General features: G+C 42.3%; 1 protein-coding gene across 1 annotated transcript in view; it reads left to right on the top strand.

Moving 5' to 3' along the window:
* The window catches only part of LOC149441467 (phosphatidylinositol 4-kinase type 2-beta-like), a 162,973-nt gene that overhangs the window by 34,853 nt on the left and 100,427 nt on the right, over nt 1-27,693 (top strand). The window contains 1 exon segment of the mRNA XM_089657323.1: nt 21,697-21,897. Within this exon segment, the coding sequence (XP_089513449.1) occupies nt 21,697-21,897 (201 nt within the window).

Raw genomic sequence — 27,693 nt, forward strand, 5'->3', positions numbered from 1 at the left:
ATGCCAAGACTTATTGATAAATCTGGTACAAAAACGTGCTTCCTTATTGTTAAAAGTGACACTGGGTTTTTTAGAGTTAGAATCGGTTTCTGTAGGGACACTGGAGTCATACATCACTAGATATTTATTGCAGGCCATCTCTACAAGACTTTCCTTATATCCTTTATCTTTAAATTTCTGTTTAAGGATAAGGCTCTGTTCAATATAGTCTTGTTTAAACTTGTTTTTAATCTTTAACCACCCCCAATGGATCCAGAATGTCCCTTTTGGACAGTTTTGCAGGCTGAAACGCACATGCACGCTTAAACAAGACTATATTGAACAGAGCCTTATCCTTAAACAGAAATTTAAAGATAAAGGATATAAGGAAAGTCTTGTAGAGATGGCCTGCAATAAATATCTAGTGATGTATGACTCCAGTGTCCCTACAGAAACCGATTCTAACTCTAAAAAACCCAGTGTCACTTTTAACAATAAGGAAGCACGTTTTTGTACCAGATTTACCAATAAGTCTTGGCATATCAAACAAATTTTATCTAGAAACTGGAATATCCTTAAGAATGACCCCACTCTTGGAAATGCACTTCCTGATAAGCCCACACTCATCTTTAGAAAACCGAGAGACCTTAGGAGTCAAATAGCACCAAGCAGAGTGCATAAAACCACGATAGTAAACTCGGGCCCATGGTCAATGTTATTCGACCAAAAGGGCAGCTATAGATGTGGCATCCCAAACTGTGGCACCTGTGAGATTATATGCCATCGAAAACGAGAGTTCACGAGTACTGATGGAAAAAGGTACCCCATCAAACAATTTATTAATTGCGGTACCTCCTTTGTCATCTATGGCATACTCTGTCCATGTGGCTTAATTTACGTGGGCCGCACTTCACGGTGCCTTAGGATTAGAATCTGTGAGCATAAGAGCAGCATCAAATTAGGGAAAGATAAGTACTCAGTCCCCCGTCATTTCAAAGAGAAGCATTCTAGCAACTATCTTGGTATGAAAGTGTTCGGGATTGAGGCCATCACTAAGGACCTGGATAGTGGGAGGAGACATCAGGAGCTATCCAAAAGGGAGAGCTTCTGGATTTTTACTTTGGGTACCCTGTCCCCCGGAGGACTTAATGATGATCTTGAAATACATACTCTCATCTAGCTTTCTGCTAGTGAGGGATATGGCTGGTGGGCATATATGTGTGTGTATATATATATATATATATATACTGTGTAGATATGTCCATGGGTATGGTCCTACGTCCTGTTGCCGGTACATCCTGTGGCGTAGTGTGTTGTTTTTTTTTTTTTTTATATATATATTTCACATTTTTACACATTTTTACATATGAATTAATCAATGATTTGTTCCATATCAAGGTGCATGTTTACATGTATTGTATTGTGTAGAGACATACATATACATACATGTATATATTTTAGAAAAATACTCTCTTTATAGAAGTTTTGTTGGTGGGATTGCAGCTATGGGGGTTGACATCTGTACCAACGATTCATTGAGCTTGGAGACACACACACATACACATCCGACCTGTTGGTGTGTATTAGATCGGGCAGCAGTAAGTGGGGGTCGGAGGAACTAGGACCCTGTGGCGATGTGACAGCGCTGCCTATGTGCGCGCGCAGTGGCTAGTTACGAGCCATTGGGTTCGCGCTGCTATTGTCCTAGTGCGCATGCGCGGGACGGTCCGCGCATGCGCAGTAACTACCACGCCGTATCGGCGTGCGTTTCACAGGCAGATTCCATCTGCAACTACATCATGCAAGCAATATCTCCCTCTGCTGCCAAATAAACAACACACACCACCAATAACAAACACAGGTAATATGGATCTTTCCTGAATATACTGTCTCCTCCCCACCATCTATAAGAGTTATCCCCTGGTGGATTGCATGAATGCATGTTCACAAAAAACCTTCTCTTTTCATTTAGATTTTTATAGCAATATAGCTTTTTCTTCCAGCTGTCATTTTTAGCAAAATACTTTGGCTATATTGCCCACTGTGTGGGAACAATTTTGAAATCACTGGCCAGGAATGGTTCATTCAGTTGTGTGAGTTCCTCATTTATCCTATACTCATTGTATGCATTTTTGATCGCTAGTGCAATGATGATAATTATGGCAAAATATATATATATATATTTCTAATTAAGGGATGAATTAGTGAAATTTTATTTATATTTATTTATATTTTTTTATATATATATATATATTTTTTTTATTTTTTATCTTTTATTTTACAAGCTGTATTTATGAATGATTTTATTTGTATTAATTGATTCCATATATGTGCATACATTTTATATAGTTTCAACCGATTTTTGAAGTTTATTATCTATATGGTTCTATGAACTCTTGATGATTATTTATTGCATTTTGTGGACACCCGGGCCCCTCCTCCCTGCCCAGGACAGCCCAACCTATTGGGGAGGGCCTTATTTCAGTCTGGAGGCATAAAAGGGAACACACATTCTCAGTCCAGTCAGCTCTGAGGAAGAAGGCTTGTCCTTCGAAACGCGTCAACTGTACTGAGTGGCTTCCTCCATGATGGGATTCGCATTTGCATCTTGCCTTTAAAGTCCCTTTGAGGACTGACATGCCTGTTTTTATTCGCTGTTTGTGAGTACCATTCTTTTATTTAATAAATTTTGGTTACTGAGGTAATGCGCAAGGTTGGTGCGCTTCTTTTTTCTTTTTTGTTCTTCCTCACAGGAGCAATCGATCAGATTGAAAACTCTCTACCATGGCAAAGACCTGTCCAAGGATGTCAGGGACAAGATTGTAGACCTACACAAGGCTGGACTGGGATACCAAACTATCGCCAAGCAGCTTGGTGTGAAGGTGACAACAATTGGTGCAATCATTCGCAAATGGAAGAGACACAAAACAACTGTCAGTCTCCCTAGGTCTGTTGCACCATGCAAGATCTCACCTCGTCGAGTATCAATGATCATGAGAACAGTGGGGAATCATCCCAGAACTACACGTGAGGATCTTGTCAATGATCTCCAGGCAGCTGGGACCACAGTCGCCAAGAAAACAATTGGTAACAGTCTACACCGACAAAAATTGAAATCCTGCAGTGCCCGCAAGGTCCCTCTGCTCAAGAAAGCACATATCCAGGCCCGTCTGAAGTCTGCCACTGAACATCTGAATGATGCAGAGGAGGACTGGTTGAAAGTGTTGTGGGCAGATGAGACCAAAATCGAGCTCTTTGGCAACAACTTTAGTTGTTTTTGGAGGATGAGGAATGCTGCATATGACCCCAAAAACACCATCCCAACTGTCAAACATGGTGGTGGAAACATTCTGCTTTGGTGATGTTTTTCTGCTAAGGGGACAGGATAACTGCACCGCATCAAAGCAGTCTGTCATTTTATGCTGGCTGATCACTGTCGTAGGAAATTTGAAAGTTTTACTTTTGACTGCTGGTTATTGCTGGTGCTTGTAGTTGTTTTATTTTATTCTTTGGGTCTTGCTAAAAGCTTTTACTTTTTTAAATCCCTTTTTCTGTCATTTTTTAGATAGCATTTTTTTTTCTTCTTGTCTTTCTTCACTCTAATCAAGGGGAGGGGTTAATTGGTCACAAGTGATACAGGTCCTATATAACTTGCTGTAGAGCTCACTCTGAGCTTGCCTGTATTTTGCTTGCCGGACTGTTGACTAAGTGGAGTTAAAAATCCGGAGTTGAAAACAGGAGAGTATAACAAAAGTCTGGTAACCTGTAAGAGAAAACTGATCTTTCCTGTTAATATTGTAACTGGGATAATGTGTGCTAGCAGGGTTGAGGATTTTGTGCTGTGCACAGTGTGCTGCATGTATGCAGCAATGGAGCAACAGCTCCAGGATGGATACTGCTGCGACAAATGTGAGTGGCTTGCCCTTCTGGAATCTCGCGTTAGAGGTCTGGAGGAGAAAGTTGCAACACTGGGCAGAGCTATCAACCTTGAAAGGGGTCTTCTGCTCTCTGAGCAGGTAGCTAATGGGATTGATGTGGAGGGTGGACAGGCTAATCAGGATTATCAGGTAGGAAGATGGGTTACTGTAACGAGGGGGAGTGGTAGGGGCTCACAGAAAAGGAAGGCTGGCCCTGGCTTTGAGCACCCAAACAGATTTGCCAAGTTGGGTGAAGATGTGGGGGTGGCAAGCTCAGGGGTGGCAGCCCTGGATGTCTGCTATCCCCAACATCCGGGAGGGCAGACCATCGGGGAGGGGTGGTCAGGGTAGTGCAGGAAGGCCTAGACAGCTGCTGGTAGTAGGAGATTCTATGACCAGAAGGACTGAAGAATAATTTGTCGCCAGGATCGCCTCAACCGAATGGTTTGCTGTGTCCCTGGTGCCAGGGTTCGGCATGTGGTGGACCGGGTTGATAAATTACTGGGAGGGGCTGGGCATGACCCAGCTGTCTTGGTTCATGTTGGAACCAATGACAGAATACATGGAAGGTGGAGGCTCCTTAAGAATCAATTTAAAGAACTAGGCTGCAAGTTGAAAGGAAGGACCTCCAAGGTGATATTCTCTGAAATATTACCTGTGCCATGCGCAACTCAGGAAAGACGAGGAGTTTAGAGAACTCCATGCATGGCTGAAGACCTGGTGTAAGAGGGAAGGATTTGGGTTTCTAGAGCACTGGGCTGACTTTTCATTGGGGTGCAACCTATATGCTAGAGATGGTCTGCACCTAAATGGAAGGGGGTCTGCTGTGCTGGGGGAGAGGTTTATGGGAAGGCTGGAGGAGTATTTAAACTAGGATCGAGGGGGGAGGGAGAATTAGATTATAACGGGGTAGACAGATCAGACAGGGGTCAGTACTTTTTGGTGGGTGGAATGGGGAAAGATGGGGGGAAGGCTGTGGCAGATAAGAAGGTTCCCATGTTACAAACAACCAGTGGAATTGGTACCATTTGAAAATAAAAAATATGCAAAATATGAACAAGGTGTCAATCAATTAAAGTGTTTGTTCACCAATGCCAGAAGTCTGCCAAGCAAAATAGGTGAGTTGGAAGCTTTGGTGCATGAAGAGAACTATGATTTAATTGGTACTGCTGAATCTTGGCTTCATTCTTCGCATGACTGGGCCATTAATATTCCTGGCTATGTTCTCTTTCGGAGAGAGAGTAAATAGGAAAGGTGGTGGTGTCTGTTTCTATGTGAGAAGTGATCTCAGAGCGAGTGTGAAGGATGACCTAGTTGATGGAGAGTGTGATGAGGCTGAAGTATTATGGGTGCAACTGCACATGGGGGTGCTTACTACAAAGGTAATCATTGGAGTTTGTTATAAGCCTCCCAGTGTTAATGAGGAGGTGGAAACTCAGCTCCTTGCACAGATCGAAAGGACTGCAAGGGCTAGGACAGTGATAATAATGGGGGATTTTAACTACCCGGAAATTGACTGGAGTAATGGTACTGCAGGAAGTGTTAAAGGGCAAAAATTTTTAAACCTACTACTGGACAATTTTATGGTACAATTCATAGAGGCCCCTACTAGGAATGATGCTCTGCTGGACCTGGTAATCTCAAACCATGCAGAGCTTATTACAAATGTCCATATAAAAGAACATCTGGGTAGCAGTGACCATAACATGATTTAATTTATTATTAGCTGTAAACAGCAAGCACATACGGGGAAAACAAAAAACGCTCCAATTTCAAGAGAGGTCATTTTTCCAAGGCTGAGAGCTGCTCTCCAAGACTTAGACTGGGAGGGAATATTGGCATTGATGAACACAACACAGAAATGGGAGTTATTCAGAAAGTATGTGATCACACTGCAAAATATATTCCCATGGGCAACAAGTTTAAAAGGCTAAAAATCAAACTTATATGGCTTATGGCCAAAGTTAAAAAGGCTATAGATAATAATAAAAGAGCTTTTATTCAATATAAAAATGAAGGTACACTATCATCATTTAAACATTACAAAGAATATAACAGAATATGCAAAAAGGAAATAAAGGCTTCAAAAATTGAAAACGAACGACAGATTGCAAAAGATAGCAGGGCCAACCCCAAAAAATTCTTAAAATATATTAATAGTAAAAAGGTTCGGTCTGAGCATGTAGGCCAGTTACAAAATAATCTAGAGTGGGTGACTAGGGACAAAGAGAAGGCAAATTTATTTAATACCGTCTTCAGCTCTGTATATACAAAGGAGCACAGGGGAGCTCTTGTCCATAATAGGCAAGGTATTGACACAGCTCCATATGATCCACATTGACTCACAATTGATATGATCCAAAAATATTTGGACAGAATAAAGGTGATCAAAGCACCTGGACTGGATGGCATACACCCACGGGTCCTTAAAGAATTGAGCTCTGTCATTTCAAAGCCATTGTTTCTAATTTTTAGAGACTTTTTAATGACTGGCATACTACCACTGGATTGGCGTAAGACTAATGTAGTGCCAATATTTTTAAAAGGGTCAAAATCTTTACCAAGTAATTACAGACCTGTTAATTTAACTTCTATAGTTGGGAAGATACTGGAGAGTTTAATAAAAGACGACATAGATGAGTTCTTGCTGGAAAAAAATATTTTAAGCAACAGACAGCATGGATTCGTGAAAGACAGAAGTTGTCAAACAAATCTGATTTCTTTTTATGAGGGAGTGAGCAAAACCAGAGGGGTGGCGGTAGACGTGGTATACTTGGATTTTGCAAAAGCGTTTGACACACACTTATCTAATTTGTAAGGTAAAGTCTACAGGCTTGGAAAAATCCTTATGTAAATGGATAGAAAACTGGCTAAAAGATCGTATTCAGAGAGTAGTGGTTAATGATTCATACTATGACTGGTCTAGGGCAGTGGTCTCCAAACTGTGTTCCTGGGGCCAGATGCGGCCCTTTGCTTGCCTTTATTCGGCCCTCGAAGCATTATTCCTGCCACTAACACCGACAATGGATTGCGATTCCTTCCAATGACACCAACTATTTCTCCCCCTAATACCACAGATCAGGGTATTGCTTACTCCCACTGGGCACAGCTGGCCCCCCTAAAGTCTGAAAGACAGTAAACTGGCCCTTTCTTTTGAAAGTTTGGAGACCCCTGGTCTAGGGTCATCAGTGGTGCACCCCAGGGTTCAGTGTTGGGACCCTTACTTTTTAATATATTTATAAACGATATAGGGTCTGAGAATAAAAATCCTATTTCAGTCTTTAAAGATGACACCAAGCTGTGCAGTGGAATAACGTCCTTACAGGATGTCTTCAACTTACAAGCCGACCTCAATGCACTGTTTAATTGGGCAACTATGTGGCAAATTATATTTAATGTTGATAAATGTAAGGTTATGCACTTGGGGGTTAAGAATATGCATGCATCATACACACTAGGAGGGCTACAACTGGGGGAATCAATGGTGGAGAAGGATCTCGGGGTTCTGGTAGATCACAAGCTTAATAATGGCATGCAGTGCCAAGCTGTGGTTTCTAAAGCGAGCAAAATCCTCTCTTGTGTTAAACTCCAGAGAGAGACTCCAGAGAGAGAGATATCATATTACCCGTGTACAAATCATTAGTAAGACCTCATCTGGAATATGCAGTTCAGTTTTGGACACCAATTGACAAAAAGAACATTGGGGAATTTGAGAAAGTACAGAGAAGGGCAACTAAACTGATACAAGGCATGGAGGAGCCCGGCTATGAGGAAAGATTAGAGGAACTAAATGTATTCTCTCTTGAGAAGAGGAGATTAAGGGGGGATATGATCAACATGTATAAATACATCAGTGGTTCATATAGTGAACTCGGTGTAGAGTTATTCACCCTGAGGTCATCACAGAGGACAAGGGGGCACTCTTTATGTCTGGAGGAAAAGAAATGTAATCTCCAAACACGGAAAGGTTTCTTCACAGTGAGAGCTGTGAAAATGTGAAATGGACCCCCTCAAGAGTTGGTTCTGGCCAGCTCAGTGGATTGCTTCAAAAAAGGCCTGGATTATTTCTTAGATACACAGAATATAACTGAATACTAACATTTATAGGTAAAGTTGATCCAGGGAATATCCGATTGCCTCTTGGGGGATCAGGAAGGAATTTTTTACCCAGCAGGTGCAAATTGGATCATGCTTTGCTGGGTTTTTTTTTTTTTTTGCCTTCCTCTGGATCAACTATAGGTATAGGATTATAACTTTTTTTTTTTTTGCTGTGGTTGAACTGGATGGACTTTTGTCTTTTTTCAGCAAGTCTATGTAACGATGTAACTATCAAAGGGAGATGGACCAGGCAATGTACCGTCAAATCTTGGGTGAGAACCTTCTTCCCTCAGCCAGGGCATTGAAAATGGGTAGTGGATGGGTGTTCCAGCATGACAATGACACAAAACACACGGCCAAGGCAACAAAGGAGTGACTCAAGAAGTAGCACATTAAGGTCCTGGAGTGGCCTAGCCAGTCTCCAGACCTTAATCCGATTGAAAATCTGTGGAGGGAGCTAAACGTTTGAGTTGCCAAACGTCAGGCACCAAACCTTATTGACTTGGAGAGGATCTACCAAGAGGAGTGGGCCAAAATCCCTCCTGAGATGTGTGCAAACCTGGTGGCCAACTACAAGAAACGTCTGACCTCTGTGATTGCGAACAAGGGATTTGCCACCAAGTACTAAGTCATGTTTTGTGAAGGGGATCAAATACTTATTTCTCTCATGAACATGTAAATCAGTACATAATTTGTTAGACATGCATTTCTTTAGAATTTTTTGTTGCTATTCTGTCTCTCAGTGTTACAATATACCTACCATTCGATTTTTAGACTAATCATTTCTTTGTGATTGGGCAAACATTCAAAGTCAGCAAGGGATCAAATACTTTATTTCTTTCACTGTATATGGCAAAAAAATAAAAATCCCAGTAGTGAATAAATACCACCAAAAGAAAGTGTTATCTGTCAGAAAAATTCTAAAAATGTCATGGGTACTGTGTTGCATGACCGCGCAATTGGCATTCAAAGTGTGATAGCTCTGAAAGCTGAAAATTGGCCTGGACTGGAAGGGGGTGAAAGTGTCTGGGCCTGAAGTGGTTAATAGATAAAGTTACAAGATTAAAAAAAATCAGGTGGGAAATTAGCTATTTTTGTGCAATGTGCAGGCTTTCTCAAGGTGTTTGGATCTCTAGCTGCTCTATTTATCATGTAAGAGAGTAACCCCTTAAGTTTTTTTGCCTTTTTAGTTATAATTTTTATTAGTTTTGGACAGGGTAGAGAGGGATTGGAATGCCTGAGAGATTTTCATTGCTGTGTGTTCCACCATTAAGGAGGTTTATCCTCTCTATTTGTCATGTTTACTGTTATCCTCAAAAGTGAAAGAAAATCACAAAATTTGGGTTGCCCCCAAAACGGTCACAGGGGAAACCTTCCAATTGGGTTCTGATGCTCTTGGTGACAAACCAGGGATTCTCTCTGTTTAGAGGACTTTCCTCTCAATACTTTAACTGTCCCATAGCCAAAACAGGAAAGGACCCCTATGAACCTTTATGGGTGGACACAGACAGGGGAAAACAAAAACTCTTCTCTCCAATATGGGAAAAAGAAGTTCTGCTTTTAGTTCTACTTTAAAGGATAAGTTCACCTTTTGCACAAATATAATAAATGCACTTTTTTTTTTTTGCCAGTAAAAAACGTGCATTTATTAGTTTTGTCTGCAGGAGCCTGTAAAGCATTGCACCAGTGATCAGTAGTTTGCTGGTACTATGCAGGTCTCCGGCAGTTCTGTCAGTATATCTGCTTGCCTGTACTGACAGGAAGATTGAATGAATTACCATGGTGGGGGGGGGGGACAACTTTTCATCCACAAAGTAAATAAATAAAAGCCTTGCTATTCATGTAGAGGAGCAGAAGGATAGAGTATATACACCGGTGCTTGCATAAACACACACATGTACGAATGCATGCCTCTGGATGCAGGTACTTACAAATACAGGGCACTTGTGTACAAATGTATGCCCCTGGACACGTTTTTTCCCCAAAGTACTGTCGTATACCTGCTTATAGCCAATGATTTCAGTGGGTGGCTGTTTTCGGCATCTGTAGCCCCTGAGTGAGGAAGCATGCCCAAATTTTACTTGTGGGTACAAGCCGCCATTTCATTATTTGTGGTTTTCTTTTGACATAAACTTGGACTTAAATATAGAATATATACAACGGATCAATGTGTGCATCAGTGCAAGACCATGTTTACCCACACAAGGATGCACAGGTTTTTGTGCATCTGTGTGCATGCCGTCTCATTGATGTCAGTTTGGACACAGATGCTACATGGACACATCCGCTGCCCCCAGTTTGACATCAGTGTGCATGCGGGTGCACGGCTTTAAACACACACACACACACTGTATGCACAGTCACATGCATGTAAATATGGGAGCAGTGACTGCATCTGTGTTCTAATTGACATCAATGGGACTGCCTGCCCCAGGATGCATCCACATGTGGGTAAACACTGCCTCTCATGAGCATACGCAGTGATATGCCCTGTTTTGAATGAGGCAAACTGAAGTGATCAGGTGTCTATACAGCCACCAGGATCACTTTTACTAGACAGCTGGGGCTCAGCTGAGCAGAAACAGTAGAAAATCATGGCTGCTGCTGCAGCCATAAGCTTTTTTTTTTTTAATTTTTTTTTTTTATAATACCCTTAACGCTTCTGGGCGTACATATAAAAACCCAAAATGCTGAAGTAGTTAACCATTTTTTTTCAAGTTCCCCCCCCCCCCCCCCTATTGAATTTAGTCTTAAGTGTACCTGTACTAAAAGATAGTGTATAGAGCCATTATGACATAGCTGAAAGTTTCCTTAGTTATTCCTTGTAAACAAAGTATTCTGAAATCCCTCAAAAATCGATTTCTACTAATTTTTTGCTATAGCCTCTCTTCCATAGTGGCGGCGACGACTCTAAAAGATCGGATTCTGTAAATCAGTCTGAGATGTCAAATGCTGAACAGATAACTACAGGATTGGTTCCTGTAGGCCCTATTAGAGGGGCAACTAACCCGGCTAGCCCAGATCTGTGCTCACAAAGCACATAACTCTAAGGGAATGGCAAGATCACCAGTTATTTAGAGGGCATTCATCTTCTTTTTATTGAAGTGGAACTAAACTCTCTTATCCTTTTCAGACATGGAAGCTACCATCTTATCCTCTGTTTGATCTGCAAATGCCATGACACTGCATTTGTTATCACTTATGACACCAAACATTTGATGATTTCACAGTTTGGTTGACATTATAAGCAAATGTGACAGCATTCCTGACATGTTTTTTGAAATTGTAAAATCAAACTGTTTAGTTCCGCTGTAAAAGTAATAAGTATGATGACTCTGAAGAACACTGTAATCCAAAACCTTGAAAATGTTTACATACACTTTAAACAGAGCTGCTTTAACCTGTTTAACTCCGCCCTATAGCAGGAATGCTGCTACAGGGCGGACTCTCTACACAAAATCACATGTGTATATATACGTGATTTGCGCTCTCGCCATTTATTTATTTATTTATTTATCGAGTTTATATAGCGCCAAAGGGTTTGCTCAGCGCTGTACAATAGAGATGATCGCGGGCAGGGGGTATGAGCGCACCTGCCGGTGCCTTGATTCTGTGCTCGACCGATCATCAGATTCAGGCCATTGATGTGCAGCCTGGATCTTCTGATTGACCCCTGGCCTATCACACATCATCCTCTAGCTGTGTTTACATTTACACAGGTACAGGAAATGATGCAATCTTCTCTCTCTGGGGACATTCCAGCCCAGAGAGAGAAGAAAGCAAATCCACTTGAGTAAAAACAGCAAATGCACACCATGAAATCACATATAGGTCACATTTAACCCCCTGATCGCCCCCCCCCCCCCAGTTAACCCCTTCAATGCCCAGTCACCAGTATCATAGTACAGTGTACAGATTTTTTTTACTGATCACTGTTTTAGTGTCACCGGCGACTTCAGATAGCATCACCGGTCCTACCAGATAGCGTCAGATTGCCTGCCACTGAATCAGTCATCACATTTAACCCCTTGATTGCCAGGAACACGCTCACATACACTATAAACCTCCATTGCTAGTATAGTGTCTGAACGGATCAATATCTTTGATTAGAACAGCATTATACCAGCGTTCTGAATAGTATAGTGTCCCCAAAAATGCAGCGTTAGCATGCTCAGCCCCAGCACCTGCATTTAAACCTCCCCCCCACACCTTCTCCCCCAGCAAGTGCGGTGTCAGTAGATCACTGTCACTTGATAAATTGCACACAAATCCACTGTGTTTGCAGAATGAGGCCTGATCTCTGCTAGCACTTGCAGGTACATTTTTTTTGTAGGGGTTCAAGAAGTCCCTGACAGCCAGGTGCTCTTTTTCCCGTGAGTTGCACTAGGTACCTATAAATTTAGTGGCCAAAATGTCCAACGAAAGGTACTCTAGTGAAGAAGCCTACTGGATTATGTCAGATGAGAGCAAAGGGGAAGCCTGACAGAATCTGCCTCCAGAACACGAACCTGTAGAAAGCAGTGGCACCCTGACAGATGGCTCAGACGATGGAGTAGAGGTCCCTGCTAAGGTCAGGCGTACCTGACCCCATTCCCAGGTTGCTGAGATGTTACAATTGCATGATGATTCTCATATGCAGCAGAGTGCCAGTACTAGTGCCGCTCAACCTTTTGGTGACCTGGCAAGCACCAGCGGCCTAGTGCATCCTGGTCTTATACATACGAGCCCTGCAGTGTCACTTTGTGATGTGGCGAGTCCCATAAGTGCAGTTCAAGCTGGTGCTGTGGCTAGCATAAGTAGTGTCCCACAGCCCCAAGAATTTGCACACAGGCCCGTAGAGCCCATAGTGTCCTTCTGGATGTGCTTGCAAATCCCGATTGGCAGCCCACAGATTCTGCAGTACCCGTACTTCCCCCATTCACTGCTCAACCCAGAGTTCAGGTGGAAACAGCAAATTTAACTACTTCCCTTGATTTTTTGGAGCTGATTTTTATGCAAGATTTGTATGCATTGCTTGTGGATCAAAGCAGTTTACACTTCTCAAAAAATTAAAGGAACACTTTTTAATCGGAGTATAGCATCAAGTCAGTTAAACTCTTGGGATATTGATCTGGTCAGTTAAGTAGCAGAGAGGGTTGTTAATCAGTTTCAGCTGCTTTGATGTTAATGAAATTAACAACAGGTGCACTAGATGGGCAAAAATGAGACAACCCCCAAAACAGGAATCTTTTTACACTAGTGTTGCATTTGGCTAGGGTCAGTGTCACTACTGGTAGCATGGGAAGAACACACAACACTATGTGTGGAGAAAAAAAAGGCACAGCACACCAACATCAAAACCTCATCCCCACTGTAAAACATGGCGGAGGGAGCATCATGGTTTGGGGCTGCTTTGCTGCCTCAGGGCCTGGACGGATTGTTGTCATTGATGGGAAAATGAATTCCAGAGTTTATCAAGACATTTTGCAGGAAAACGTACGACCATCTGTCCACCAACTGAAGCACAAAACAATGGCTGCAACAGCACAGAATATGCCTTTCTTTAGTGGCCCAGTCAGAGTCCTGACCTCAACCCGATTGAAATGCTGTGGCATGACCTTAAGAGAGCGATTCACACCAGACATCCCAAGAATATTGCTACACTGAAACAGTTTTGTGAAGAGGAGTGGTCCAAAATTACTCCAGATCTTTGTGCAGGTCTGATCTGCAACTACAGGAAACGTTTGGTTGAGGTTATTGCTGGCAAAGGAGGGTCAACCAGTTTTTAGGTTCACATACTTTTTCCTCCCTGCACTGTGAATGTTTACATGTTATGTGCAATTAAACCATGGCAACATCTAATGTTTGCGTAGTATTATGTTCAGCAGACTGTGTTCTTCTATTGTTGTGACTTAGATGACGTTCAGAGCACATTTTATGCCCAATTCATGCAAAACTTCACGTAATCCCAAGGGGTTCACATACTTTTTCTTGCAACTGTACATATACCCATGGCTTGTGTGAGCAATATACAGTGAGCAACAGATGTATTTGAACACCCTGCGATTTTGCAAGTTCTCCCACTTAGAAATCATGGAGGGGTCTGAAATTCACATTGTAGGTGCATTCCCACTCTGAGAGACAGAATTAAAAAAAAAATTCAGCAAATCACATTGTATGATTTTTAAAGAATTTATTTGTCTTGCACTGCTGAACAGAAGTATTTGAACACCTAAGAAAAAGCAAGAATTCTGGCTCTCAATGACCTGTTACTGTGCCTTTAAAAAGTCCACCTCTACTCCACTCATTAATCTAACTTAATAGCACCTGTCTGAGCTCTTAAAGACACCTGTCCACCCCACAGTCAGACAGCAACTAACGCAAAAAAAATGCCTAGTCAGGAAGGGGGGTAAATCCTCTAGAGGGAAAGTGGTTAATTTGCTGTTTATTTCTGTCTAGAATTTAGCTTTTTGGTACTTGTCAAGCACAGGAGAGTACTTCCTGATTACATGTTCCTCTAAAGGACCCTGGATGGTTAGTTATTTATGTCAGTGGCTGTCATTTTGTTCTGGGTCAGTGGCTCAAAGTGCAATTGAAACTGCGTAATAGCCAGGGGAGCATTTACAGAAAGAGCGTTGAACCAGTGGCAGCTTTCTTAATTTTTCTCATACCAGTTAGCTGTCTTTTGTTTAGTGGAACAGGGTAGAAATAGTTCTGGAAATGAATGTATAATTTTACCCTCTGGCACAATGCTTGTGTGCTGGGATGACTGCACTCCTGTGTATGCTTAGGAGGAATGTCATCCTACAGCCAATCAAGAAGGCAGAAGACCAGAACCTGAAAGAGGCTGGGGAGAAGATGCAGATGAGGGCAATTGTGGGTGTTGAACTGTTCAAGCAAAGGTAAGTATTGCAGTTTAGTTTAGCTTTAAGTGTTCATAGGGTGTTTGAAGGCATTCCCAACATGTGGGATGAGCAGGAAGAAACCTTCAGTGTCCGGTGGTTGTAGAGGAGAAAGTCCCAAAGTGAAATATATATGGGAAAAAAAGTAGGCACTTCGGATCTCCAAAAGTGTTCCTCTGAAAGGGGATCATTTATAGTAGTGGGGAAATAAAGTTCTCACTAGGTGGAAATTGTATAGGGTTTCAGAGTATACATGATAATCGCACAGCGGGGTGGCTGACATTGTACTTGTCTGACAGAACTGGGAGGCCTCAGTTTGGAAGTTTTTTTTTTTTTTTTCTTTATCAGAAAATAGGTTTATTGTGGGGGAAAAAAGACCAATAATTACATCTCGGAGAGCGTAAAAGAAAAATAATACCAGATAAAGTATGGAAAAATAGAGCATACATAAGGAGGCACAGAATCCCTTATAATACATTGGACCTATGTTGCCACATAGAGTAAAATTTACGGGGAGCATTTCTATGCTGATATGTTATTTTTTCTTGTATAAGCTTATTATTTACCTATACCACCCATTGGTTCTTATTCTGAATGTGAGAGGTAATCCAAAAGAGGACAGTCAGTTTGCGAGTGATGTATAGCAAACGTATAACCGCTACATGTGCATGTGGGGTTGTGGGGTGAGAGATTCCTCCTCCAGCTCACCCAATAAACAAACAGTAGGGTCTTGGAACATAATCTTGTGAAATGGTATCTGATATCTGTCCAATAATGGAAAAGCTTGGGGCATCTCAGAATCATGTGGAGAAGATTTCCATGGTCTCGTTCACATTTTGGACTGCAGATGGGATATTTAGTGTGAAATCAGCCCATAACATGTTCAAGAGCAGTAACAGCAAGCAGGTGTGCTGCATAGGTCATAGAATAAACATTTCTTTTACTGGGTCATAGTTTAAACAGCTCATTAATCTGGTTAGAAGTGGGTATGATTGAGCACCTGGTGGAAGGGGTTTAGTTGGTACTCTGTGTCCTTTTAACTATGAATGGCATTGAGAAGTCTGCATCAGAGAATGTATTTTGCAGCCAGTTTTCAGTAAAGTTGTCAGGATTTTGTCCCTAAGATTTCTCTGGGAGTCCAGTACTACAGATATTATTTAATTGCAGATGGTTTTATAGATCGTCTGCTTTTTGGTGACTAATGTCATGCAGGGTGCAATAACTAAAAGCAAGTCACACACACACACACACGACAGGTAGTCGCACACAGATACCTTTTAACCAGCATTTACACCATTACATATTCTACACATGTGAAAGACTCTCTACCAAATGAACACCTGTCCTGGCACATCATAGCATTCACCCGGCACTCCAAGAAATAACAGAATCCAACTGCAATATTCTTGCACTGTCAAAACCTCCACTTTTATGATCACACGACACACAGGAGGATATATCTTATAGTCATCACAATCTGCATAATAACACACACCAATAATATTGTGAGCATTACAGCATGAAATACACATTATTTGACAGCATCACAGCATAGAATGAAAACATTATCAAAGCTATGTGAAGGCGGGAAGGAACAGATCCCATCAGAACCATACTGCACAGGGGGTCACGGGGAAGCAGTAAATGCAACCAATCGATGAGCCCATATAGCCTTGGCAAGAGTCCCAGCGTCAGAGCATCCCCTGTCACTAGAAGGCTCCCAATCAATCCCGTTCAGACTCCTGGCTTTTAAACCATTTTCCTGGCAGTTTCCCGAAGTGGGCGGGCGCCACGCCCACTCTAGGATTTGCTAGCAGAAAGGTTCTGTGAGCATGACAGAGTCATGCCCAGCCACCATATTGAATCAACATAGTTATCTAAAAAGTCACACTTTTGCTTCAGATAAGCTTCTTATCTACCCTAAACTTCTTCACATCTACCCTGAACTTAAAGTTTTCTAACTTCTCAAGCAAGTAGACATCTTTAAACAGGTTCTTATCTTCTAATGTGAGATTATTAGATGTCATAAACACATTCAATCCCACAAACAAGTTCTTATCTTGCTCTAAGCAGAATATCTTTTGACTCTGTTCCTTTAGCTTAGAGACATTACATCAGTCATTTCTCATGCTCCTGGCATTTTGGCAACAATGCTTTATTGTAAAAATTACCCAAGAAACAAAGGGTCCAAGGCCAACACATTTAATAGGCATTAAAGTGACAAAAATCAACTTTCTTCTCAGTTGCTAACAATCTGGTGGTATTAGAGAGCAAGGAATCTTCAGGGGAATGAAGCCAGTCAAAGGAAGCTTTAAATTCATTCATAGAAAACAAAACTCCTTGTGAAAGGCAACTCTATTTTGTTTCGGGTGTGGGACAGGAATTTCTTATTCCACTGCCAGGACAGTGTAGCTGAGGCTACATGCAGCTTATACAGCACTCCCGGCCACTGGGTCTTTTAGGCTGGGCACAACGTGGGCTGAAAATGGTCAGTTCATCAGGAAACGGACAACTTTCGGCCCATGTGTACTGCTGTTTCATGACCGACTTCTATCAAACAGGCATGCTGGAAAACCAGCATCAATCAGTGCTGGCAGCCCCATGTCAGAACACAAAGGCACAGCAGGGGAGATTGTCACACTAACATTGCTTGTGTTAGTATGCTGATCTCTGTTTACATGTTACACCTAATTTAGGATGTAATATGGTGCCAAGGAGAGACCACAATTGGATTAGTTTGCAAAAAAAAAAAATTTGCAAAAAAGTTTTTTAAATTGCAAATATATTTGCAAAACAAGGGTGGAGGAGTAGCAGAGAGAGGCATAGGTAAGCTCACGTAGTGTAATAATTATCAACAATTTGAGTAAAACAAAAAGTAAGAAATCCAATTCAATGAAAAAGCACTTAAAAAGGTGGTAGTTAGAAACCGTTTCATAATGACATATTGGTGTGCTGTCCAGTAAATCCTACATCCTAAGCAGGAATTGAGGCAGTGTTTCCTCTGCTGACAGGTGCCACTTCTGAAGCGGTCAAGCCACTCTGTTCAAACATGCTGGTTGATCTAGGACTCGGTGACACTGGAGAACATGCAGACCAACTCCTCCTCACCGCATGAGCTAATAGGCATGCTTGTTGAGGAGGACCACCCTTTTCTTCAGGCTAGACTCGGGGCTACTGGTAAAGAGACAGACCAATTCCTCTAAGCCTGATGAGCCAATAGGAACGCATTTCAAAACAAACCTCTTTCTCAGTCTAGGCTGAGGAGGAGGAAGTCCTCCTCAGAACGCATTCCTATTGGCTTATGAGCTTAGAGTAATTGGTCTGTCTCTTTACCATTGTCCCTGAGTCTAGCCTGAGGAAAGTGGCACCTGTTGGCTGAGAAACCGCTGATTGGAATGAAAGGTTTGCTAGACTGCACACTGATAAAAGATTACAAAGTTGTTTCTGACTGCCAACTTTTGTGAGTGTATTTCCACTAAAGTAAATTTCTTATTTTGTTTTTACTCAATAAATTGTTGATAATTACTACAATATGTAAATTCTCCTTTGCTTCATTGCTGCCCCCCAACCCCTTTTGTTTTTCATATTCTACACAGCATTTTCCCTACTGTGTTTAAAGATTTGACTTCCTTGCAGTGAAAATAAATCAAAACAACAGTATTTTATTGTGAAAAGAAAAACCTGTGCTACACCCAACAAATGATAAAATTGACAAAATATGAAATAAATAACAATAAATGAATGGATAAATAAATAGTGAACTGCTGCTACTCTCTTCATGAATACCAGAAAATAAAGAAAACAAAAAATGAATGAGTGTGCTGTACCCTAAATGAAACAATCAAACTCAATGACTAAACACAATATATCCAAAAAACATGAATGAATATGTGCAAATACTGATGGTGCAAAAAATATCTAAAGTGCTAAAAAGTCCAGATGCATAAAGTGAATAAGCATAAAAGTCCCAAATCCAATGTGAAAAGTGCTGTGTGCTGAAAAATCTTCCAACAAAGTGCTATGGTGTCCACAAGTGATTGCCGCAACAGACAGATCAGCCTCTTACCGGACACATTGACCTCCGATCTAGAGATTGAATGAGCAGACGGTTTTCAGATTCCACACTGACACCCATGCTAGCAGTATCAAAGGAGATGGATGAACGGCTGCTGGCTCACCCAAACAAATTCCTCACATCATTGATCTCCAATCCCAGAGGATGCCATTTTTGGAGAAACTTCAAGCAGAGCATTCTGTGACGTCACCACGTTCCGGCTGGTGGTTTGACACCGCAGGAATTGAATCTGTATACTGCCTTTATGCACCTTATCAATGTAAGTGCAATATTTTACTGAAAAATTTTTGTGAATTTTATCGGGTTGCACTACGAAGTCTCTTCTGTTTTAAACCCTTCCTTACATTGTATGGAGAGCGGTCCGATGTGAGGAATTCATTTGGATGAGCCCACAGCTGTTCATCCATCTCCTTTGATACTGCTAGCATGGGTGTCAGTGTGGAATCTGAACAACGTCTGCTCCTTTGATCTCTTAATTGGAGATCAGTGTGTCCAGTAAGAGGCTGATCTGTCTGTTGTGGCAAGCACTTGTGGACACCAAAGCACTTTGTTGGAAGATTTTTCAACACACAGCACTTTCACATTGAATTTGGGACTATTATGCTTATTCACTTTATGCAACAGCATTTTATTACTGATGTTCCAGTGGTGCTCAGTCTTGAGACAGATGGACTGAGCTCCATTGAAACATCGACAAAACACTAGTGGTGCACTCTAATGAAAAGTCATGGACAAAAAACAAAAATTGTAAATGCATTTGGCCAAAAACCGAAACTGAAATGGTCAGTTTAAAAAAAATAAAAAAATTTATATATTTGTATTATATTTGATTTTTTAATTAATATGAATTTAAATGAATATGAATTTATTTTCAGCACTTTTTTAGCCAATAGGCTGCTTTTACACTGAGCAGTTTTTGAAGCACTTTTGCATTAAAAAAAAAAAAAAAAAAAAAAAAAAAGGCACAAGAAAAGCTCAAGAAAATTGCATCCCTTTTAAATTCAGTGTATGTATTCACACTAGTCTGTTACGCTTCCCTTGCAGTGTTTAAAAAAAACAAAACAAAATCGTGCTTGCCACATTTTTGGTGCATATTTGGTGAGTTAAAACAAAAAATGTACCTCCCCCTTGAGGCCTGGTTCACACCAACGCGTTTTTTTAGGGCTTTTTGCATGGATCCATGCTTTCATATTTAAGCCAAATTCTGACCCAACCATCTGAATGCTGATATTTTTCTCTTTTTCGAACCATTCTCTGCAAACTCTAGAGATGGTTGTGTGTGAAAATCCTAGTAGATCAGCAGTTGAAATACTCAGACCAGCCTGTCTGGCACCAACAACATGCCATGTTCAAAGTCACTTAAATCCCCATTCTGATGCTCAGTTTGAACTTCAGCAAGTCATCTTCACCACGTCTAGATGCCTAAATGCATTGAGTTGCCATGGGATTTGCTAATTAGCAATTTGTTATCAAGCAATTGAGCAGGTGTACCGAATAAAGTGGCCGGTGGGCGTATCATTTTTTACATCACTATTTAAGCACATTTACTGAGTTGATGTATTGTACATCTTGGTGGAGCACCTCATGGGTACTCCACAAAAAATGATTTGTGTTTTGCTTGTATTTTTTGCAAAAAATGTTTTAAACCCCTTGACACCGATCGCACGCAAATTAGAAGCCTCACAAAACTGGGCTCTTTTCCGTGGGGCCGCTAATTCGCGTACCGGTCTTTCTGCTGGGAGCATGCTACACGGCGTGCTCCCAGCACAAGACCAGAATGTCACTGAAAGCCCCAGATCCTGTTCTAACGATCGGGACCCAGAACTCCCAATTCCGGGTCACCTGATCGCTGTGATAGCTTCTGGTTCGCTTTCACAGTGATCAGTCACTGTGAAGCCCGCCCCCCTTGTTTTCTCTCTCTGAATGGAGGAGAAAGATACATTGTATCTCTCTGTCCTCTCAGAGAGAAAAAAAAAGTGTGTGTAAAAAAAATAAATAAAAAAAATAAATTAATAAATAAAAATAATTAAACAAAATTACCTTGATCAAGGTTTGATCTAGGTCTGTGCCAGGGTTAATGTTTTGGTCCAGGTCCTGGTCGGTTGTGGTATTTTTTTTTTTTTTTTAAATTGGTATCAGTGTCAGTTACTGGCAGAATTAAAAAAAAAACAAAAAAAAACGAAAAAGCAAATTGCGCACTATGGTTTCTGGGCTGTACTTATGGGTACAAACAACAACATACACACATGTGGTATTGTTGCGATCGTCAGGATCAGGAGAAATTATTTTGGGTTCTTTGGTGGTAGGTTATGGTAGTAGCAAGAAATATACAGCTAAATTAAAAAAAAAAAATTTTTTTTTTCTTTACTATTTTGGGCCAGTTTTCCTTTGGTAATAAAAAAAAAAATCAGGAGATATCCATTACCATTTACCACTAAACGAAAGCCCAATTTGTCCTGAAAAATACAAGGCATAATCCACGTGGATGCACAAAGTTGTGATAATATGTACGGTTTTGCTAACACATGTCAAAGTTGCAAAATTGTGCTTAGTCGTTAAGATTTGTTTTACCCTTAGGTGTGAATTGGTTAAAGAGACTTTTAAGTTCACACATATATTAACAATAAAGAGTCTGACCAAAGGTTTAACAGCTTCCTGTAATGAATATTATGGGTGTGTGTGTATGTGAGAGGTATGTATAAAATATATTATAATATATATATATATATTGTTTTTCCTTATATAGAAGATAATTGGTGTATTCAAGCCAAAATCAGAAGAGCCTTATGGTCACCTTAACCCAAAATGGACCAAATATTTTCACAAAGTCTGCTGTCCTTGCTGCTTTGGGCGTGGATGCCTTGTTCCAAATCAGGGATATCTGTCTGAAGCTGGAGCATATTTAGTGGATGAAAGACTTGGATTAGGTGTTGTTCCTAAAACAAAGGTAACCATCAAAGCAACAAGCTTTAATTAACATCTAAGATGTTTTACATGACTAAACAAAAAATTGCAAGATTTGTATCTCCTAAAGACCAACTCTAGGGTGCGAGTGAACGCAAACCATGCCTTGATAAAGCCATCCAGAAAATGCAGTACTAGGCTTAGGTAAACACATACTGGCCTGTATTTGTGCAAGAGTAAAGTCTCTGCTGTTTAGCTGATGACTATCCTAACTTTTCTAGGAGTTTAGTTTGCTGGTTAGCCACTTGCAACAGATAATCCTTTACTTTGTTAGCTAGTGGGCCAGCAGTTCACATATATGTGAAATGTACCTTTTAAAAATGAACCTATCTTAATCGTACAGGACGTGGGACTTGTATTCATGGACCATTGTTTAAATACAGGCCTTAACCCTAGGTTCAAATCTGTGCGGGTGGTGCTGCTGCGGATCCACACGAAAATCCGTGCAGCCCCACCACCCACACAGAGAAATGTGGACCCGCGGGTGGGTGCCATTAATTCTAATGGCACGCCGCCCGCACTGGAAAATGCAACCGTACTGGGAACCGAGGTACCCGCGTGGGCTGCGTTTTCAAAAGAAGTGCAGGGACTTCTTCCCTGCATGTCACGGGCACAGGAGTCCATTCAAATGACTGGGCTCTTGTGCCCGTGCAAAACGCGGCCTGCATGGCCGCATATATGTGAACCGTAGGTTAGGTGTTTGGACACCTGTCAAAAATAATCTCGCCTACTCTGAAATTCCAATTTTTGCTAGTGTCTCTAGGTGATTACCTGTTTTTCCTCTGGAGAATTACTTTTTTTAATCAGTTCAATTTTTTTTCTCTGAAACTTTTCTATCAAGATCTGACTGCTTATTGCCCTGGGATATCTTGGTTACGCTCAGTGTGTACCTTGAAGACTGTGCCTGGAACCCAATATGTTGGGCTGGCCTGTAATGTTTGCTTCAGGCGCTAGACTTAGTTTCTGCATGACACCTCCTGCCTGGCTTTTCCAATGAAAATATACACAGCACATTGCTACATTTCTTATGCCATTTTCTACAGATACATAGCCACAGCCATGGGATATATTGGTGCCTTTTTTACCCAAACATGCAAAACCCTATCCATTTTGCACTCTCTAACCATGAGTACCCAACTGGGGATCCCCCCCCCACTTGGCAGTGGCACAAGGGAGCTGGAACAAAGGGACCAAATTGTATGCGGTCTGCGGATGACCTACAGGAAACCCGGAACACTGCTGATAGCTGTTCCATTGTCCTGAAGCAATGTCATAATATGACGCTGCCGCCCTCCTCTAACTCTAGCTCTAGCTCCCTTTCACTATGCAGCCTGTCTGATAAAAGCAGGTTTCTCTGTCACTATGTCTGAATTCTTTGGAAAACCTTCTATACTTCTAAAACCTTTTGGCTTCGAGAGGCCAGAATTGGTACACATGCTCTTATTACCCTTTAACTTGTTTAAAAATCAGAGGTGGAACCCGCTCTACCTGAGGATGTTAGGAAAGAAAGTATTGAGGACCCTGGTTTTGTAGAAGAACCTGCAGAAGATTTTCCTGTCTGTCGTCCCTCATAGAAGGCAGTCTGTTTCCCATGTCACCATTGTCAGGTGGATGAGGACTACACTGTTGGGGCAGAGTTCCTCCTCCCTCTGTCAGAGCCAATTCCACCTGGGATGTTAGTGCCTCTTGGGCATTTCAGCATCAAGTATCTGCTTCCCAGATTTGCAAGGCTGTCACATGGTCATCTGTTCTTATGTTTACCAGGTTCTACTAGGTGGATATTCAGGCCTTGTCTGCACGGTGCTTTATCCAGTTTCCCTCTGTCCTATAACAGTTTTACTGCTACAGAGCAGGGCTGTTAGGGATCCAGGTATGACCAGAAATGTGTGGACTGACACAGGGAAGTAGCAGGCTTCAGGAACACAGGCGTAGTCAGGGCTGGAGAGGTGGAATGGTCAGGCAGGCCGTTAGGTACTGTCAGGCACCGCCCGGCGGGATCTCTAGTACCCACAGAACGGGATTCCCCAGGGCGCGGAGTCTAAGCCCCAGTCTGCCTTTTCACCAGAGCCCCTGATGGTGGGGATGGACTTGGCGCAGGACTGAGACCATGTCGCGGCCCCTGAGTGCACCCAACTGTGGTAGAGGGGTCCGCCGAGGGTATGTACCGGGGGAAAGCCTGATGTGAAGGGGCTGGCAGGTTTGGACAGTAGTGACTGGATCCGTGCGGGATGGATGGATCGTCTGGGTAGCGTCAGGCTTAGTCAGGCAGGCCAGGTCAGCAACGTGCGGGCAGTGAGGTACCGGAGGAGTAGGCAGAGAATAGTCAGGGTCACAAGCCGGGTTCAGTAACTCACGGGCAGCGTGGTACAGAGGATCAGGCAGAAGGATGGTCAGGCAAGCTAGGGGTTCAGCAGGAGACGGTCAGCAGAGGTCAGGATCAAAGCAGGGTCAGCAACTAGGCAGATAGGCAGGAACACAGGATACCAGGTACAGGGGCTCATGGGAAACATACACCAAGGCACTGACTGCAGGTCTGGCAATTCTTTAAATACACTTCCTGCAATCAGGTTCAGGTGATGGCTGACTGCAGGAGTGAGATTCTGGTTGCTGAGAGCACCCGCTGGCCAGCCCTGGTACTGCAGCCCACACGGCAGGTGAGTCCCACCACCAGTGGTGAATCCATTCCTGACAGGGGCTCCCTGCACAAAATTGCGTGTGTGTGTGTGTGTGTGTATGTATGTATGTATGTATATATATATATATATATATGTATATATATATATATATATATATATATATATATATATATACATACGTGATACATGCTCCAGCGTGTTCGGCAGTGCTGTGATTCGATACAGCACCATTCATTAACCAGATTCAGGCCAGTGATGTTTGGCCTGGACCTGCTGATTGGCTGTACTGAATCAGAGGTCTTCCTATGTCTGTTTACATTGCATCATTTCCTGTGCCTGTGTAATCTTCTCTCCCCAGAGCACATTTCATTCCAGAGAGAGAAGAAAGCAGATCTACATGAGTAAAACCAGCACACTTTCACAGTACAAGCACAGCTAGGTTTCATTTTAACCCCCTGATCACCCGCCCCCCCCCCCCCCCCCCAGTTAACCCTTTCACTGCCCTGTCACCAGTGTCTTTATTACAGTGTACAGATATTTTTATTACTGATCACTGTATTAGTGTCACGGCAACTTCAGATTAGCGTCACATTTAATTTGATTGCCAGGAACATGCTCACATACACAATATACCTCCGTTGCTAGTATAGTGTCTGAACGGATCAATATCTTTGATCAGATCAGAACTATACCAGTGTTCACAATAGTATAGTGTCTCCAAAAATGCAGCGTTAGTAGGATCAGCCCCCGACACCTGCCAGCACCTGCGTTGAGCCCCTACACTTAACCCCCCCCTTCTCCCCTAGCAAGTGCAGTGTCAGTAGATCACTGTCACTTGATACATTGCACACCTAACTGCAGGGTTAGCAAGATCGGGTCTGATCTCTGCTAGCACTAGCAGGTAAATTTTTTTATGTAGTGGTTCAAGCAGTCCCTGACAGCCAGGTGCTCTTTTTTTTTTTTTTTTCTTCCCCGTTAGTAGCACTAGGTACCTATAAATTTAGTGGCCAAAATGTACAACAAAAGGTATACTAGTATAGAGGCCTACAGGATTCTGATTGTCAGATGAGAGCGAAGGGGAAGCCTCACTGACAGAATCTGTCTCCGAACACGAACCTGTAGAGAGCAGTGGCATCCTGACAGATAGCTCAGACGATGGCGTAGAGGTAAAGAAGAAAGACAGCGGCGCCACTCAAAGTGTAGAAGGTTTTAAAATCAGGTAAATTTAATGTAAGATGCACTCACATAGGTAGGTAGCAAATAGGCATGTCAACAGAATGAAGTTCCGGTGGAGCAGGAAGTCCTATGCCGTGCTCTGGGTGTATCTCCGCCGCTCTGGGTGTATCTCCGCTGCTCCGGTGGTGTCCAGTGCTCGGGAAGTAGCAGAGAGGCACAGGGAGGCTTACTGGGATGGCTACCTATGTGAGTGCATCTTGCATTAAATTTACCTGATTTTAAAACTTACTACACTTAGAGTGGTGCCGCTGTCTTTCTTCTTTACCTGCATATAGGAGTATCTACAAGCTCTCACAGCCGGCTGCCTTCTCTGACAAGCCCACATATCAACAAACCCTCCATCAAAGATGGACTTGGGAGTTAATGAAAGGTCCATGGGGAAATAGCGTCCAACTATACATGGTCCACCCCCTAGCCCTCACAAGATAGATGTTCTAGCGCTCCCTATCCCCATTTACCTTTGAGATGGAGTAGAGGTTCCTGCTAAGGTCAGGTGCACTGGTGCCGCTTTACCTTTTGGTGAACTGGTGAGCTCTAGTGTGTAGGGTATACTCCCCAGCAAATCATCTTTGTTGCTGAGTCCCTCATTATTTTTCTGGCCACCTTGCATTCAAACAATTTCTCCCCAGCAAGCGTGCCAGATATGGGGTCAAAATGTATAGGGACCTGTAAGAGGACAACAGGATATACATGTATTTTCTGATTTATGAGGGAAAAGATAGTCACATGGAGCCCCCTGGATGCCCAGACTACATGGGGAGCAGTGGCAAGATAGTTTGGGATTTGGTGTCACCCTTTTTCCATATGGGGTACCAATTATATGTGGACAATTTTTATTCAAGCGTGCCACTATTTAGACATTTGTACAATCTTGGAATTAGTGGCACCATCCAAGCTATACGCCCAGGATTCCCGCAACGGCTTGTAAAATCCATTTTGGGGGAGAAAGCCTGCTTGAAAAATTATGAATTGCTCGCAGTGAAGTGGAAAGACAAACGGGATGTTTTCGTCATGTCTTCCATTCACGCAGACACAACCATCCAAATTTCCACGGCAGCTGGTGTTGTTGAGAAGCCCCTCTGTGTCCACTACTATAACCTTAACATGGGAGGGGTGGACTTCAACGACCAGATGATGAAGCCATACTTGGTTTCTTCTAAAGCCAGACACTGGTACAAAAAAAGTGTCTATTTATTTCAGTTGGCTCTGTTGTGCTTTACATAACAACTGGATGAAGTGGATCCTTCCTAAAATTCCAGGAAGAGATCATCACAGCCCTTTTATATCCAGAAGGTGCTGTGGCCCCAACCCTCAACCCAGATGCAGTGAGCCGGCTGCTTGAGAAGCATTTTCCCGATGCCATTCCTGGTACCCAACCCAAAAGTCACCCCAAAAAAGATGTGTGCAGCAGACACAGAATAAGGCATGACAACTGCATTTTTTGTCTCTCCTGTCTTGGCCAACCTGGTCTCTGCCTTGAGGACTGCTTCCATCACTACCACACACTAGTAGAGTATTAGTATAGCGTACAGCATGGCACAGTCCTGGGGTGGCCAGTGGGTGGATCGCTCCTATTCTTTGGCATATATTTTCAAGATTTTTTTTTTTTTTGGCAGAGATTTCTTTATCCACATCGACTGATCGATGTGTAGAGAGGAATCTGCCCATAGGCTGAACCAAAAAAAAAAGAACATTTCATGTATGCTCAACATTAGAAGTGGGTGGATGCAGGGCATTGTATTCTAATGGTGGGCATACCACACACTTTTTCTGGCAGAGATAACAGATATGCCCAACAAAGACCAGCGACGTACTGGTAAATCACTGGACTTTGAGTGGTAATACCAGGATGATGCATGCAGCTGCAGACATCATCCTGGTATCGTTCTTTTTTCAGCCAACAGTTG

Source organism: Staurois parvus, unplaced genomic scaffold, assembly GCF_062004578.1.
Source record: "Staurois parvus isolate SC_StPar_1 unplaced genomic scaffold, SC_StPar_1.0 ptg000981l, whole genome shotgun sequence".
In the NCBI taxonomy this organism is placed as follows: Eukaryota; Metazoa; Chordata; class Amphibia; order Anura; family Ranidae; genus Staurois; species Staurois parvus.